Source organism: Cariama cristata, unplaced genomic scaffold (genome assembly GCF_000690535.1).
Source record: "Cariama cristata isolate BGI_N322 unplaced genomic scaffold, ASM69053v1 scaffold6636, whole genome shotgun sequence".
Taxonomy (NCBI): domain Eukaryota; kingdom Metazoa; phylum Chordata; class Aves; order Cariamiformes; family Cariamidae; genus Cariama; species Cariama cristata.
In genome coordinates, this window is record NW_009620302.1 from 40,590 (window position 1) to 59,449 (window position 18,860).

At 39.6% G+C, this 18,860-nt stretch overlaps 1 protein-coding gene across 1 annotated transcript in view; it reads left to right on the forward strand.

The window, feature by feature from the left end:
* The window catches only part of TMEM132B (transmembrane protein 132B), a 42,392-nt gene extending 26,212 nt beyond the window's left edge, over positions 1 to 16,180 (forward strand). The window contains exons 2-5 of the mRNA XM_009701570.1: positions 3,684 to 3,889; positions 11,904 to 12,177; positions 13,551 to 13,742; positions 15,026 to 16,180. Coding sequence (XP_009699872.1) covers positions 3,726 to 3,889; positions 11,904 to 12,177; positions 13,551 to 13,742; positions 15,026 to 16,180 — 1,785 coding nt within the window. The 5' untranslated portion in view covers positions 3,684 to 3,725. The remainder of the gene's footprint in view (positions 1 to 3,683; positions 3,890 to 11,903; positions 12,178 to 13,550; positions 13,743 to 15,025) is intronic.
* The last annotated feature ends 2,680 nt before the right edge of the window (positions 16,181 to 18,860 follow it).

The following is an 18,860-nucleotide window of genomic DNA, read 5'->3' on the forward strand; positions in this document are numbered from 1 at the left end:
TGCCAGCCTGCCCTCTTGGTTGCAAACTATCTCAAATAGCACTTTCTGATTTTGTCAGGCAGTTGACGATGGATGGTGACAGACTGTTTTAAACAGGCTTGCTCTTATGCATTTTAGATGAGAGGGTGGCATTCTAAGTTTTTGCCGTGTCCTCTCACTGCGTAGTGTTTGCCGGGGGGAGATTTAACAGCATTTTTCCTCTTTGTTCCCTCAGAACCTGCAGCTCAAAAGAAATCTGTGTGTTAAGTCACCTGCTAATGTAGCTCTGCTTGTGTTGCCCCACTGCGTCAGAGCTTGCCCCACGGCGAACCTGAGCGCTTTCCGATGTACACAGGCATGCACTCCCCAAACTCCAGCAGCAGGTCATACGAGTTCCCCTTCCAGCAGCATCATGAGCAACTTCTGGCAGAGGTGACTAGAAAAGTATGGAGGAGACTTAAAAGGGGAGAAAGCGAAGGGGAACATTTGCTGTAGGCCATTGGCCAGAGAATACAGCTGGCACCAAGTCCCCAAAGCTCAACGTGTGTTTCTCATTCCCTCTTCGCTTTGGAGGAGTGTCAGAGTGCTGTTTTAGCATGAAATGACAGCTCTCATCTGAGACCTGGATTAAATTAATTCTTTGTCCTGGGTCTGTAGTAGATCCTAAGTGAAACAGGAGTGCTGGGCATTTTCTGTACGTGTGCAAGGTTCCCATTTCCTTCAGCTGAACCACATCTACTTTCAAGTAGCAGCTGCTGTAAGGGGTAGTGAATGAAACATGGCAGTAATTAAATGCATGTGAGTGAAACAGAGGCTTCCTCAGGTGAGCTTTAGTCTAGCCTGAATGGTTGAGAGTGGTCATGGTTTCACATACTTCATCACGGGATTCAGCTGACTGCTGTGGTTTTCACCCTTATTTGCACAAACTTAATTTTCCTTTAAATTTTTTGGTTTGCTTGTACCTAATAGAGTAAACCCAAATTCCAGAGAGAGAGACCTGAAACAAGAACAGTATTTGTCTTCAAGTTTTTTTGTCAAGGCTGGATTATTTTCTGGAAGATACACTTAAGTGAAACATGAACTCCTCAGAAGGCCACTGGGTGAACTTCTATAGTATAGTTATATATACTGATTTATACTTGCCTCTTGGTCAGTACATAAATGACTGAATGGCTCTGTCTAGACATATAATCTATGAAATTTGTAAGCCTAGCCTGATATTTTTACAGCTACAATTAAAGACCATCTTTCAGTTCCCTAATTTAGCACCTTTCTTGCCTGCTGACAAGAAGACAAGAGCATTTTAAGCAGCAAGAAGAGAATCTAAAATATTAGCCGCTGTCATGTCAGATATTAGTTATTCCCCTGATCCGGTCTTGATGTTTATCCCTCCCTCTTTGAGTTTTCTTAATTATTTCTGCCTTGTATTAATTCTCACAAAACTCCCTAGATGTAGGCTTTATGATTTAGAATCTCAACTGCTCATTCAATTAATGGACTTGCTTAATGTACTTAAACTTTCCAGAGACACTTGTGACACATTAGGAGGGGGAAACAAAGATTCTGAGTATGCTCCATCTCATTTGTGGTACTCCTGAGCATGGAGTCCATTTTAAGCTCTTTATCAGATAGCTAGAGTTTGTTTGGTTGTTTTTTTTTAATTCTTGTACTCATTAAGCATTTATGTGGAAGCAGTATTCTCGCCAGAAGAGTGTCTTAGTTTCCTTTGCCCCATTCCTTACAAACCTGGCTTAGTCCCTTTGTAAAAAAGCAATTGATTGTAGTTTCAGTACATTGATTAGGATCTGAGAAGCTGACTTGAAAATGGCAAACGTGGAAGTGCAGCTCTTTTACTTTATATATGGGTATTGCATATGGAGAGAAAAACATCAGACAGTGAGCTTTTCTAAGAAGAATCTCAAGGCACTGGACAATACTTTTAGCGAAGCTATTACCTAATAATAAGCAGTACAAGAGAATGACGATAGTTGTACAGGGATGTTATAAAAGGGACAATCTGAAAAGTTTGGCTGTGTGGTCTCACCAAGTGTGAAACAGTCATTTGGTGCGATCGACGTTCAGTGGATATATACCAACAGATCAACTGGCACTATGTTTCCCAAATGTTTCTCCTTCCATGCTTGGCCTAGAGAGTTGCCATGCTTTCAACGTCATCACAACAATTCTGGAAATAAAACTTGATCTGAATGACCTGCATAAAGGTTGCCTGTATTCTTTTGCATCTGAAGTAGCTGATTCTTAGGCATGTTGCCTATAAATCTTAAAAGCATTATGAGAGCCATTTAGGCAAAATTTTGTTATTTAAATGTGCTCCATATGATAGTAGCATTCAGGTACTGACCATCTAACAGCACTATACCACATTAGAGCTCAAGAGAAAAACCATTTTATTCTGAGATTTAAAGTAGGACAAACGTAATTTCAAAGTTATATGTGAGGACTTCCTTTGAGGAAAAAAGACAAGACTGCTACACATTTTCTGTAATTTTTCTTGGCTCAGTAACCCCTAATTCCTGTTAATATCAGAAAACATTTGAGGTACGTTTGCAGAGCAAAACCAACCTGTGTTTCAGCATATTCCCCACTGAAGGCTACATGAGTTATCTCAGTAACTCCAGTAAACCATAACTTAATCACTGGCTTAGCCAGAATCCCTTCAGATGTGAGTCCCAGTGCCTCATACAACATGACACAGAACAGTCCTGACAAGAGAACAAAGTCCATTTCAGTAACACAGCTACATCTCATAAGCCATGGTTTTAAAAGATCAAAACCACAGTACATGGACTCTGTTGGAGACTATCACCTCCTTCTTGCTTCAAAGCCGAATGTAAACCTGTATAGAGATACAAGTACATGTACGTATATATACATATATGTAAACATGTTATACATTAATCTAAATATGTGTGTATAGATAATCTAAAAGTACACACACACTCATAAATATTTTTTTTAAAGTGTACCTCATGAAGAAAGAGTTCTGTCTGTCCAGGATGCAGGTCAAATGCACTGCTACGTCATGTTCTTTATATGAAGAGGATCTGTGCTCAGGACCTTGATTTTGTGCCAAAGGATCCCTGAGACCAAGAGGGTAGATGAGCTGTAGTAGAGAGCCCATGTGCTAGTTTTGGGAGTAATTTCATATAATGACACAAAACAACTATGAATACATTTTGCTAAAACAATTACCGAGAAGTTCTAAAAATTAATGCTTCTGCTGCACTTCTGCTCATGAGCCATAAGGGGATCTTTGTCTTTCAGCATTACAGTGCTCAAGGAAAAAGGAAAGGATTCTGTTTTATGGTTCTGAGTCAGTCTTTTTCTTACTAACATATGGCCCCATTTTTTCCAGGTTCTTTAAGCAAGTTGTAAACATAAACTTTGATGCACATGGAATTTGATTGATGAAGAGTTTAATTTGCCTAGTATAAAAGATTCACATAGGTTATATAACATCATTAAATTATTTTTGTAGTTTGAGTAGTATCCATTGAAGAAAGCAGAACTGTTTCCCTGGGGTCCATTTATCACTGTTTGCTACTAATTAGAAAACTGAAAATGCAATATGCATGACTCACATTATCAGTGTTGTCTTTGGACTGATGTATCATTCCTCATGCTTCCTCAGGAACTTTTATTCATTTCCTAATGAATCTTTTTTTTTTTTTTTTTTTTTTAAGGTTTCTGACAGATGTGACTCCATCTTCGTTAATGGCAAGGAAATGAAAAGCAAAGTGGATACTATTGTTAACTTCACTTATCAGCATTTTACCACCCAATTAGAAGTGACGGTCTGGGTTCCAAGGCTCCCGCTGCAGATAGAGATCTCTGATACAGAGCTTAGCCAGATCAAAGGCTGGAGGATACCCGTCACCTCCAATAAAAGGTATGCTTACAGCATTGGCACAGTCTAGATATGTGCCCGGGGCCTCTGATTTTAGAACACAACAAATTTTGAGAGTATTTCTCAGAATCGAAACTCTCCTGTTTAAAATTAGCTTTACAGTCTGTCTTAGCCTTCATTAAAACATCCAACAATAGTATCAGTAGGCTACATTTTATCCTGATCTATCTAGTCTAAAAGTCAATGGCTTTGCCTGGAGAATTAATTCCACACAATCTCAGGAAATTGTATCATATGCTCTGATGTGCAAATCTGAGGAAAAGGACCTGGAACTCTCCCATCCTGTATGTAATATGGTGTGTGTGATATTCAGCATTGCCAGTGCTTAAGTTTCTGTCTACAGTGCTAACTAAAATAGGGCCAAGGAGGGTGTCAGGTCACTGGGCACTGGCAGGGGGGTTGGAACTAGATGATCTTTAGAGGTCCCTTCCAACCCAAACCATTCTATGATTCTATGACTTTGGATGATTGTTCAGTCTCTGTACAGATGCACTGTACAGCAGACCTGGCTGAAGCATTACTTCGCAGAGCTGAATTAGGCAAAAAACACTTACATTCCTATTGAAGACTATGTTGTGATGAACGGATTCTACCAGGACAAATGTGGATGGGGAAAAAAAAGAGGGGGTGTGGGGATTTTCAGCTCTGTTCCCACCATTCCCTACTGAAAATACCCATTCTAGAATAACCATCATTTGGCCAATTTTCAAGATTAAGAACTTCCAGGAACACTGCTATATTGGAGAATTTCAGGCTAAGTTGAAAAATACTGGAGAACAAGGCATGACACCAGCTCAAATTTATAATACAGTGAAAAAGCATTTCTGGCAGCAGTAACTGTAGTGCTAAACACTGTGGCAGTTCTAGCTAAAGCACTGGATTTGCCCAGGAGAACATCTCAGCTATTGAAGAGCCTTAAAGAGCCCAAACAGACAGCAGTGGAGTAGAATTATCTAACAATTTATGAGGGCATAAAACTAAGGGTAATAGGACACAATTTACAGGATACTTAGATAATGAGCTCCAGAGAAGAGGACTGACTTACCTCTTGGCTATGTGGACATTTTTTCTGGCTATAACAGAAGAGGTGATGAGGCTCTGGCACAAGAGAAATTTGTGTCTTTGCTTCAGTGATAGAGGCAAAGTTGCCATTTGTGGCAGGAAGAGATGTTCTAGGTGAGGAATGAACGTATGCCGGCTGCTTAAAGTTCACCTCACTTAACTTCATCTGCCTGTAACGTGCCTAGTGCCGTAATACTCACTTAGGCACAGCTCCTAGAAAAAACAGTGGGGATTTTGCTGAGCAAATGGCTGCAGGATTAGGCTGTTGATGTTTATTATAGGAGTAAACTTTCAGCAGCAAGCTCAGTGAGTTAGACATTCAACTGTGGGTAACGGTCGTGGACATTCTGACTTTAAACCCATTACACACAGTGCTGGAAATTTACCCCCTGGTGTCTAGTTCTGATTTATTTGGCTAGCTGAAATAAAGATAATGGTCTGAGAGTCTGCTCTGTTTGCAAGCTGGCAAGCGGTGCAAGTTTGCCGCTGCTCAGATTGCATCTGAGCTGCTGGCACATCTTCAGCAAGCCCTTTCCGTGAAGGGTGGAAGAGAAAGTATGGACACTGTATCATTCCCCAGAACTGCAGCTGGTAGTTTATGACATGTGTGTCAGCAGTCCATGTCTGTGTGAACTGGAAAGGTTTTAACTAGAAATAAATTATCTCTTGTTTTACAGAACATTCATGTGGATTTTTTTTTAACTTTGGAGGGGTACTTGAAATCAATAGGCAGTCTAGGACTAGCATTAGTTGTGCTCACTCTGACATTTACTTTGTACAGAAGGTTTTTACATTTCCTTTATTTTTAGATTGGGATGGGTTTTACCTGAGATTTAGTGGCTTTTCCTCTCGGTGTTTTGTTTTTTTTTCCTGTTTTTCTCTTTAATTTTTAATCTGCTTATACCTCTATCTCCTTCATAACTACGTATTTCCCAATATCCTAAACATGGGGGAGTTTTTATGATGAGTTTTTAAATGGTGACCTGAAGCTCACAAGACATTTGGACTACAGTCAGGAGCTGCAGGTTGGTTTCCTGAATCCTCATTCAGCGACACAGCCAGGCGGCCACATTCGATTATTTTGAACAATAGTTCAGCCTGTAATTCTTCACAGTGCCCGCCCGGTATGTATAATAGAGTGCTACTGCTGGAGAGTGAGAAGGTTGTCTTGTGTGCTATCTGAGAACAGGTTTGAAAGAAAAGACAAAAGCCAAGCATTTCCCAGCAGGTGTGGTAGCCATAGCATTGTATTACTTCAACTTCATTTTCATGTAAGAGCCAGTATCTGCAATTTGCATGAGGTTTTTGATACCTGTCCTTAAAGGAAACTAATTTGAAAAGAAGAGGGCATCTAACTCGTGGATTCTTTCGAAAGTCCCTGCCAACAGGCTTAGGCAGGCTTAAATTGAGATTCAGTCGCACATGGCCCACAGGTCAACTGAAACTATATCACTGTCCTCAGGTTTAGTCATGGAAGGATTGTAGTGTGTCTTCTTCATTCCTCACTTCACCACAGACAAAACAATTTTCTACTCTCCTCCTGTTCACTAGGATTGGTATCTTCACACCACTCCCCTGTCTTCTTGGCAAGAACTAAACATTGCTATAAAGTAATTCATCAACACACAGAAGGTAAAACTTTTGAGCATTTCTTGTAGGGATTGTGCAAAGACACTTCAGCAACGTCCAAACATTCCTTCCTCCCCTCTGGCTCCCCCGCTGCCTCATTCCCACATGTTCAGTGTGGCTGTGCTGGTTCAGTTGTCTGAGGGGCTGAGCCAGATGGCAAAATATAACTGAGTTTACAATAATCTTTTAAGTGTTTTTATTGGTGCTGTCGACAAAAGAAACGCTTGTGAAACTACTGCCTCAGCATGGCTGTTCTTCATCTGAATACAGCTGCTTCTATTTCAGACCTGAAAAAGTGTTTATATGCCCCAAATTACATCTGTTCTTCCCAATGATGTTTGTTGATCTAATAAAACGTATTGCTTCTCCCTATAAACCCTGTCATGTTTGTAATTGTAAAATACATGTGATTACAGACATGTTTGCTTACCTAGCTTCTTGCATAATTTCCACAAAGCAATGAAAGAGACGCGATCTTTACGAAAATTTCACAAATGCCACTTGTCTCAGTTTGAACTGTGTCAGTTTTCACCTGGTCTGAACTGCTGTAAGAGCAGGAACCTTCTAGAGGAACAAAGAAAAACCAGGCTGCTTTTATGGCAGAAAGTGGGAAAAAAAAGTCTCTCCTACATAAGAGCAGTAATACAATTTACCAGATCAATCTGCAAATATATGGCAAACCTTTATTATTATCCAGAGGAGAACCTGATCTATGGTGTGTGCTCCTGCAGATATGAAGAGCTTCCCTTTCCAGATGAAAGTCAGCTCCATGGATCAACTCATGAGTAATGCATGGTACGCGGTCCTTGAAATAGCATGGGCTAACAGAAACTCCTCTCCTGCAACAGGCTGCAAAAAAGCCCGCAATCTCAGCAAACAAAAGGTGTATATTTAAATTAAAGTCAAATATTAGAGTGTAGAAGAGGTCCAGACAGACTCTGCTAGTCTAACAAGAACATTTATTTTGATTCCTCATGCATGTGCAAAATATTTACCTTCTTCCTGAAGTTCCTGCACTAGCTCTATGCACATACATTTACATGGGATGAGTGGCTTCAACTTGCTTTAATAGGAATTGCATGGCTAAAGTCTCACAGGACAAGCTGGAAATTGAATTTAAGTAAATGTTTGCAACTGGGAAAGCACATTGTTTTTATGAGGCTCCCAGGGAGGCAGACATCACACAGTATGACTTCAGCATATGCTTCAGTATCAGGCACATAGTTTACTGGACTTTTAGCAGCATCCGGCCTTACTGAACAATAGCTGATAAAGCCATTGCTAAGTCATGGTGACTGCAAATCTCCTGAGTAGCATAAACCTTTGAAACCTACAAAACAGAGTTAAGCCAAACGTGGTATTGCTTATGAATGGCACTCTGTTGAACGAATGGTTAATTAGGTGGTAGCTCTACTTTGGTTCTTATCTCATACCAGAGACAAAAGCAGGGAAGTTAGCCTAAGTTAAATGCAAGAAAAAATAAACTGCTTTAGTTAAACCCCTGTGTGAGTGCTGCCACTCAGAAATAAAGCCATACTTTAAGGCAAATTAAGTGAAACTGGATTCAAACCATTCAATTTTTGAATAACATCTGCACAAAGCTTGAACACACTGTAAATTCACTGCTTTAGTTAATCAACTTTAATGTCCTATAGAGATAAGGCCATAGAGATTTTTGTTAATAGGTAGACTGTATTTTCAAGATCTGTAAAGGTAACAAATTACATTTCTTCTTGAACTGTGAGTGGAGCTATGTACAACTTATTTCTGTAGCTTCCACTAAATCAACTTCTAGTGGCTTGTATTTTGTAGCCAAAATAGGGGTGTTGCAAATGTTTTTTAAATACATGACTTTCTTTAATGAGTATTTCAAATTCAAAACCAGCAAAACTGATTTCTTTAGAGTTTTTTTAATAGAAAATTAGCATCTGGCCCAAGAACATGATACCTGGTTTGAGAGCAGTGCAAATTAAAAGAGACATACTTAAACTGCTCACAGACAGTGTCTATAATATAGAGTTGACAGATCACTGATTAGATCAGTGCTAGCAGGCACCCTGGTAACAGGGCTGCTGTTTTAACTCAGCTCTCTGGCAGAGGCTTTCTCTGTGTGAAATGTAAATTAAATGTAATTCTGGCAACCTTGGTTCACTCCAGAAAAGCAAAAAATCTTCCAAGTAAGTTTGCCAGGCAGCAAGAAATAGGATAAGAAGGATTCTGGGAGATACTCAGAGCTAACCTTGGAGATGACCAAGGGGAAAAAAAGCACAATATGCAGCAATAGCTTACATTCATGAAGACATGTCTTAAAAAGAAAATGAGCTCACTGCTTAATGAAGGATTTTAAACCTACTGAAAACACTGTAACAAGAAGTTTAAGAGTCTAAAGGGAACTATGCAATTCAGCGGATCTCAAACATTTTGTTGTGCCCATGGAGACAAAACACTGAAATGCTCTGACTTCCTAACTGAATTGTGGATTTGTGGCTTTGAAGTGGAAATGGCTATCATTTGTTTAAAAAAAGAATGAACTTTACTTGGTACCTGGTAAAGCAAACTTACAAAGCTTGTATTGAAAACTCAAAACACCTCTCTTTTTACTTTGCACTGACATAAGAAAGTGCCTTGCCCATTCCATGGTTTAGGGATGCTTTTCTGATGTTCCACATTTGCATGCAATAGCAACCATGTATTTCTAAGGAGAAGTATACAGATACAAACACCTATAAATGTTTCTGTAAGGAAATGAGGCCCTTACCTTTGTTTGTTAGAGACACCAAAAGAGTCGGACTTGAATCACCTTTCCGTGCTTGGTAGTACTGGCTGCCCATACAGTCTTGAGCCTGGCAATAAGGGCAGGAGCGCTCCCTCTGTGCTCTTATGCGCCACTCCTCAGCTCTGGTCATTCACAACTCACATTTATGAGCTGGATGAGACTGGGGCTGAAAATTTCTTTCCCTCAAAGTTGTTTTGAATATATTTCCTCTTGAACAATCCAGTAGTCTAAAGTTTTAAACAGTGAAAGTAGAAATAAATAAGCACAGAAATAAATATGAATAACAGTAACACGTTGGGTCCAAGTAAAACATCTGGTTATGTAACTGAAACAGAAAACAGAGTTGTGTAAAAAAAATTGAGTCAGCGTGAATGTTGAACATGTGAACTTTTTTCTTCAAGCCACAGAACACTGATTCTGTGTCTCTTTTCCCATAACAAAACTGGTTCCCACTGGCTCTGTGGCTCTTTTCCCCAAAATCCCATAAGTACTTCTTACCTGGATAGCTTCCGTGTGTTTTTCTCCAATTCTGCACAGGTACTAATGCTACTGTCTGTATTACTAGAAAAGGGCCAAATCCCAAAATCTCAGAGCTAAATCTGGTTTTCCCAAAGTCTGAGAGTATTCAGAGCTGGGTTATGGTTTAGATGAGCTGAGGAGGGTCAGAATACAGGAATAAATTGGAAGGGGGAATGTTAAGGAGTTCATAAACTCCTTTATAGCATTATAACCCCAAAACCAATCTAAATAGGCATGGGCCACGTAAGCTCTATAAATATCCCCCTTCTAGTACTTTCCTTGTGACCATTTTGCTGACCGGCTGGCTTCAGCTCATAGTCCAGATTGACACTTGTGTTGGGAAGGCAAGAACAATTGAAAGTTTCCCTGAAATACCCAGCTAGTCCTATTCTGTAAGACTAATTTCTTTGTGTAATGTAAATCCTATTCTAGGATCCTGTTTTTTCCTTAACGGTTCAGTGATTATTCAATGATGTTTCATGCAGCAATTCATGATGGACACTGTTGTTTTACACACACAAAACCAAAAAGGCAGTACCAAATACCATTTACTTGAGGCCAAATATATATATTCATCTAACAAGTGATGCACTGAAAATGTATTTCCAGTGTATTAGATTCTGTAACACCAGGACTTTCTATCATTTTGAAGAGCACAAAGGCTTTTCTTAGATACATTTTCAGCTTACTGTTTGCCAACTTTGGCATAAAACAATTTATAACAAAAGCAATTCCATTTTATAATAGTTTTTCATAGCTTGTATTTCAAAGGAGAAGATAAAGAAACACAGTAAACACAAAACTACTTCCTAAAATACTGTGAAAAATAAGAGGCTTACCCTGTATTTCCCACCCTTGCTATAGAGGTGGCTTCAGGCTCAATAAATAAGTAAAGGAGGAAGGCAAATTATTTCTGAGCAATGAATTCCACAGCATAGGGGCATAATGAATAAAAGTGTGACCACCTAGTGCTTAATATCTGACTTGAAAGAGATAAGAAAATCCATGTGTTTGTCCCAAGGAATAAACAGCAGCAAAAACAAAAACAAAAAGAATTGATGGGAAACTGGGTTTTAAACCAGACAAAATTCTGTGAGGTGTGACAGCACTGCTATCATGTACAAATCACTGCAATGCCTTATGTAAGGTTTATGGAAGGCTGTTACATTGCCGTGGGTTGTATTTTGCAATGGGGATAGACAGTTAGAAAATGTTAAAGAAAGTGCATCTAATGCTGCCGTTGTTTCTATGGGGTGAGTGGCAGTCTCACCACTCTGGCATGGTGTAACCGATGTCCTGAGTGGTAACTTAAGTGCCTAATTTGTTTTTTTGGAAGCCCCACATGGTCATTACATGCCTAAATATACCAGACACTTCCATGAACTATATGAGGTTTAAGGTGAAATCATGGTATATTTCTCAAATGCAGAAGGCTTAAATGAACCTGTGAGACAGAGATGTGGGATAAGGTGAGGTGGCATTACCTAAGCAGGGAGTCCCAAATGTGTTACAGCAGTTGTGAAGAGATGAGCAAAGTAGTAAAATTGTTATGGGCAAAGGTGGAGGAAAGGATGTTAAAACATCTTCTCCTATCCCTGCTGAGCTGCTACAGGGGTTTGTTCCAGAACTACCCTCTCATAAACATTTCACACTGCTTTCCTTAGCCCTCTGCAAGATTTGACTGCCGCTTGGAGACATGGCAAACAAGCGGTGGTTCCACTGAAATCTCAGCAATGGCAGGCATGTTTTCAAGTTGCTGGGAGGTCCCCCTCAAACCAAGAATTCACTAACAGAAGTGACAGTAGCTTTTAAATGGTACAGCATGAAAAAGCTGTACAAGCATCTCACCCAGATTTAGTAACCTACACATCCAAAATCTGGTTTCCTATGTCTCGCATAGCAGCAAACGATGATAACATTAATCTAATTGAAAATGCCATGCAACTGAAGCTCTGCAGTGTTGTAGGGAGATCATGGGAATGCAGATAACAAGCCTGGATCTGTTTACAGGCCTACCCGTGACAGTGAGGACGAAGAGGATGATGAGAAAAAAGGAAGAGGTTGTACCCTCCAGTATCAGCATGCCATGGTGCGAGTCCTCACACAGTTTGTAGCTGAATCCTCTGAGTTTGGAGGCCACTTGACCTATATGCTAGGCTCCGAGTGGCAGTTTGACATCACTGACCTTGTGACTGATTTCATGAAGGTAGAAGAACCCAAGATCGCTAAGCTTCAAGATGGCCGAGTTCTGGTTGGTCGTGAGCATGGCATCACCACAGTCCAGGTACAGCCTAAGATGTATCTGCAGCTTCCGTAGAGAGAGTTCTGCATGCACACATACAATAGCTAGTTAGCTTATAAAATTAATTGCTCTCAGAAAAAAAGAAGCTGAAAAAATTTACATGTTAAACATAAACAGAAGTTTGAATGGGTTTACCTTTTTTGCTATTTGTCACTTCCATAAAATACCTTTAGGCGAAACTTCTGATGGGATTTATCCATGTTAATGTGACTAGCAATACAGTGAGATTTTTCTGAGCAGTGAAACAGGTTACGTGATGCACACAACCAGTTTCTTTTAATTTAAGTGGGACCTTATGAACCTAATTGTTAGGAAATTTTACCAAATATCTACATGCTTCTTTATATGCTTAAACATCTTTGAAAAATTAGTCCCTTTATGTTCACAAAAGGAAACACAAAAAAGGGACACAAAAATAATCTTCAGAAAACTTTCAGAGTGCTCGTGTTCATCACCTGTTTCTCTGTCTAACTTCATGAATATTTCTTAATCAAAATAAAGGAATACAAGCATGGGGGCTCTTACTAACTGCAAACGTCTGTAATGGTCCAGTCACACTAAGTTTCCTTTGTAGTCAACACAAAGAAATAAGTACTTTTAGGGCTCAACTCCTTTCAGCCTAAAACAAACATCACAAAGAGGTCAAGGGATTTCTGCCCTTAAAATGTCTCTCTCACTCTGGTGACTACAAAAGCGCAGAAGGCAGCTAGCTCTGATGCAGGTAGCTACCCTGCAGAATTCTCATGTTAGTTCACACAAATCGCACCTCAAATATTTTGGCCTTGAACCAGCTGTTTCTGGCATCACTAGAAAAATGACTGTCTGCTTCTGAGCATGTTAGAAACAAAGTCTTAGAGCAAACTGGTAGGACTATTTTGGCATTGAAAAATGCAGACAGGCACCCAGATTTTCAAAGTCCTTTCACAAATCTCACTTTCATTTCGTTCAGATCCTCTGTCCCTATAAAGGCATCAGGCCAAGTTCCTATCAGCCAGGCTTTGTACACCTACTTAGTCCCTGATTGAGTTTCAGCGTTAATCAATGTCTTACACTATGTCTTGTGCTATACTGCATTCATAGGAGGTTTTACAGCCCACACAACACCACGCTATACTCCGTTGTTGAGATGAAGCTGCAATTTTGAAGTGATTGGTTGTTTTATTAAATTATTTTTGTAAATAAAGTAATTTAGCAGCAAATAAGTGTAATGTCTTGGGGGAAACGTCAATTATAGTTTATACATGGATGTGACAAACCCAAGATTAATCCGAAGCGTTATGCCGATTAGAGTCTAATCTCGCTTTACAACACAGTTGGTTGCTGTTTCATGCAAAGCGTTTGCTTTCTCTTTCAAGGTTCTGTCACCTCTTTCCGATTCCATCTTGGCAGAGAAGACAGTGATAGTTCTAGATGACCGCGTAACCATTACAGATCTAGGAGTACAACTAGTTTCAGGCTTGTCCCTCTCCTTACAAATCAGCAAAGGAAATAAGAGAGCTATTGTTTCTACCATCTCTGCATATGATATCCTTCATACTCCGAAACAGGTATGATCCGAAATAGTATATAGAATTAATTTATTTGTTTACTGTGCTTTGTCAGAAGCTAGGGAAAAGCTACTTACTGTAAATTTTAGACAGCTGATATAGCGTATGACTTTGTCGAACGCGGTAACTTCACATAGTAAAGGCTGTTCATCTTACGGACTAAGTCCTACAGGTGCAAACACCCATACAGAGTGACCATTAAACTCTTCAGAACTGGTCTGGAGACCTGCACAGCACAGGGAAAGTGACAGACATGTCTGCACATGCATAATGCTGTAGAAAGCACATATGTGCCACTCAAGACACTTTTTCTATTGGAAAATACAGCTTAGCTATGTAAGCAGAGGTAGAAAACCCATGCCTTCATAGTCTCACAGAGCCAGTTCAGCCAAAAGGACTTTTGGCTGCATGTACAGAAGTTTTCATGATCTGCATTGCTGAAATCTGATGTGTTTGTGCTTGCTTTGAACTGTATAATCTGAGGAATTAAATAGCTTTCAGTGAGACTACAGAATAAATTACATATTTTTTAAATTGTATTTATTATAGAATCAAGACTCTGTATCATTAGAGAAAGTGTAACTATCCTTTTAGCACTAGCAATTTGGACTAAGAAAACAAATTGTTTTGGTCAAAGCATCCTTCAAAATGGCAGTTTTGTGAGTGTTTCTATAGTCCCCAGAAAAGACTACAATCACTTTTGTATATTTCACATAATCTTGTATTTTTGAAAGCATGACAGAAAATTTAAAATATTGCATTGAGATGTGTTCTTAACCTAGTTTGTTTCAATGGGCTGAATGGGATCACCATTCCCACACATAACAGCTCTGCACGTTGTATTAAATATGGCATTAGAACCGCAGTATTACACAAATTCCCCATTGTAGGTCCTTTATAAAATTAATTAACCAGGACTTTGGAAATATGATTATTTTTACCATAAGGCCCTGGCATTGAAAAGAGGCTTCTCACTTCAGACTGAAAAAAAAATTGTCAAATCTTTTTTCGCAGCATCTTTTATTAAATTTAGATGACTATGTCTTTGATAGTTCCTGAAGATGGGAAAGATAAATGCCTAAGTGGGCTAGAGAACACAAACCTGCAAGAAGAAAATAAGCGGAGTAGACATTTTGATTTTCTTTTTTTAAAAAATCAAAATAAACCAAAGTTAAACTGTATATTTATTTTGCCAGTATCAGACAGACTTGAACAACTGAGTGTCTGGTATGTGCTCTCTTACCTTTCATACATTATTTTTTCTCATCCTCTCTCCCCCCCAGGAAGCCATAGTCAGTGCTTGGATTTTGTTCAGTGATGGGTCAGTGACGCCATTAGATATCTATGACTCCAAGGACTTCTCGATCACCATCACTTCACTGGATGAGATGGTAGTGTCTGCACACCAAAACCTTCAGTCCAAATGGCCTGTGGTAGCGGCGGAAGGGGATGGGCAAGGACCGCTGATTAAAATTGAAATGGTCATCAGTGAGCCATGTCAGAAGACTAAGCGGAAGAGCATTCTGGCTGTTGGGAAAGGAAGTGTCAAAGTGAAATTTGGTCAAAAAGATTCTGACCAAAAAGGAAGTGCTAATGACATTGATGATGTGGATAGAGATTTTAAAAGCCATGCAAGCAATTCTATAGAGAAACCTGCAGAACAAGAGAGGACAGCACAAGAATGGTCTAAAAACTATGAGGACATGTCCAGTCACGAGGACAATGCAAACAAAAGCACAACTTTCATATCCCCTATTGATCCGGAGTCCCTGGAGGATGGCCAGCTCCAAAGTAACCCAACTGCCTTCATGGGTTTCCCTACGCAAGTAGAAATACCAGGAGAAAACAACCCCAGCGATCTCACATTGACTTCAAGAGGATTAACAGACTTGGAGATTGGCATGTATGCCCTGCTGTGTGTTTTCTGCTTGGCAATCTTGGTGTTTTTGATTAACTGTGTGGCATTTGCTTGGAAGTACAGGCATAAAAGGTTTGCTGTCAGTGAGCAAGGCAACATCCCCCATTCCCATGATTGGGTCTGGCTTGGAAATGAGGTTGAACTGCTGGAAAACCCAGTTGACATTTCGCTCCCGTCAGAGGAGTGCACTACCATGATTGACAGAGGAATGCAGTTTGAAGAAAGCAACTTTCTCCTTAATGGGAGTTCTCAGAAGACTCTTCATAATCATATCCTCAGGTCTTCTGAGTACCTTTGTGAAAAAGAAGTTAAAAGTGAACCTATAAATCCTTCTGGGCCAAAGCAGAAGCGAGTAAAGTTCACTTCATACACAACAATACTGCCGGAGGATGGAGGCCCCTACACTAATTCAATTCTGTTTGACAGTGATGATAATATTAAATGGGTATGCCAAGATATGAATCTTGGCGATTCCAAGGAACTTAGGGACTATATGGAAAGACTGCAAGACAATATGTAAAACTACTTTCTTATGTTTGTAATCACCTTTATGCCTTCTGTTTATGGATGGTGGAGCAGTCAGTCCAGTCAGCAATAGGAACAAGACAGTCCAACCTTGGAGTTACTGAGATGATAACCTGATATCATTGAGCAGGTACAAGAGGCTGGCTGAGTTAAACCTGTTTCACCACAACCAGGATGTGCCCCTAAAACAGCTACCTGTGGGTGTTGGAGGTGTCACACATGATGGCTGTTTTTGTATACTGCCTGGTACTAGCAAAATGCTAATACAACTACGCTCAGACTCAGAGGAGACTTCATTTGTTTGTCATCTCTCATGATAAATGGTAAATCAGAAAAGAAAGGGATATTTGTTTGCATTGATTTTTCTAGTCGTCGTCCTTTGTAAAGCACAGTGGACATTTCTTGCTTACAGCCTGAAACGAGGCTTACATTAAAAGGGATCTGAATGAATCTAATTTTATTGCCTATGTGCAATGCAGCCAAGTAGTCTTCTTATTTTTTACAGTTATAAACCTCCCCCCCATGTGGCTAATTTCTTTTCCTATTGTTTATGAATTTTATTTGGCTTAGGGAACATTAAATATTTTCTCTGAGGGGTTTTTTTTTTCAGTTGTACCAAAGTGTAGTACAGTAATATTTATAATGATTTAAGTTTTCTATTCATCTGCATCAGCCCCTAGAGGTACCTCCTTCATCACTGATTATCTTTTTCCTTTCCATATGGGTATATGGGTCGTTAGTATTTGAAACATAGAAAGGTATTAGAACTCTTACTGGGAAAGGGTTGTATCTTCTTACAGGGAACTGTAAATACAATAATAAACCCTGGAAAATAAAAATCAAGGAGTAGCCCTGGGTTTACTTTTGTCATTGCTAATATGAAAAAGTAACCTGCAACAGAACAGCACGTACTTCAAAGGAAGATGCTTTGCTGAAACAGCAGCTTGGTTGGCAACACACATTATTATCAGAATGAGAAAGTCAAATGCAGTATTGAAATGCATAGAATAGGAAGGAAATTTCCTAGCAAATAAGCAAAAGCTTGGAGTCGCTGTTCTGTACTAGTTAATATGTTGGTGGTAAAGTTTAGCAGGACAAAGTAGAGCATGCTCAATGGCTAACGCCCCAGACCTTGTCTAAAACAGCTCTGAACATAAGGCCGTTAAAGAGAAAAACTTTACACCATGTTTCATTAAAAAAGGAAGAAGGAAAGAAAAGACACACTGGGCACATTATAAAGTGACTATTCCCAATTTTAACAAGGCAAACATGCTGGAGATTCAAAGCTGCCATTTTGTGTGCATTACTTGTATTTTTTTACTGAAGGCTGACTGAAATAAGTTGAAAATTACAGTTAGAAAAAAAACCTGAGTATACATAACACTTAACAAAACCAATAAAGCACATGTTCTTGTGATGGATCCTGCGCAATAAACACAAGATCTAAATTACAACTGCCTTACATACCGTAGTTCCCATCTTTTAGGTAGACCAAGGTAGGATTTGAATTTTATAATTCAGTTCTGATATTAGAACAGACCAGACAACCTTAACTATGGGAAATTCTGCATTTGGATCCTAATCCACAACTGGGAACATGTTTAATGTAACTACTGCAAAATATGAGAATGTTAATGGTGAGACTAGAAAGTGAGAACACCAGGCTTATCTAAGTGATTAGAGACTTATGTTTGCTGGCACTAAACTGCATAGTGAGGGGATGGCATATGTTATAATCTAATTTTAAGTAGAGAAAATAACAGAGCAAGAGATGCGTCTGTTTCATAAGGGATGCAGCACTTGTGCGTCAAATGAACTCTTGGGTTGTTTAACAAATGTTCTCTCCTCTTTAAATGATCTAGACCTGGTAAGGAAATACTAATTCCTACCATGATCCCTATTACTAACAACATAAAAATCCCTTTTTAGAATTTGACATCTCTTCCCAATACATTATTTTGTATTTGGCCCAACCATAAAGCAAGAGTATTGTTTGCACAATAGTAAATGAGTATAAATCAACCACAAATAAATTTAGTCTTGAAAGCAGAGGAAACAACTTGCTGATGGCAGTTGCAGAGCTATTTTCATGAATGTGTATCCATCAGTTTACCAGGGAAACTATGATCTCACAGCAGCGTTCTGGACTCCACAACCCATTTCTTCACTGTGGCTCCAGTTCTGCTCAGCGCACCAGCAGATGTTGAACTCCATCCCTAGACAGTGCTGCATAAGCGCACCGAGTGCCAAGGGACTTCCAGGTGTGCTTAGCTGCTCTTCTGATTCATTAACAGGTAATGGAAGTCAACAGCTTTATTTACTTGTTCAGGAAATTTCCCTTCAAGGGCTACGGCCTGAAAGACTGAGGATCGCTAAGTTAGGGTGCTCTCTACTGTCACATTGGTGTGTCCTTGAACTTGTACCTAAGGCCTAATCCCTGGTTGTCCATAGTCCCTACAAGTGGCCATATGTTCAGGTTGCACACTAGTGTGTAGAGGAAGGACAGTCCTACATGCAGCGTGGTCATTGCTAGAAGCCACCAAAGGAGACTTCAGGCCTTTTCGGCATTTACTTGCCGCGTGGCTTGCAAACCCCTGTGCTTTCAGATGTTGCTGCGGAAGACAGTTGTAACTGCAGGGTTCCAGGACTGTTAGTGTCGGACCAGAAATACTTCC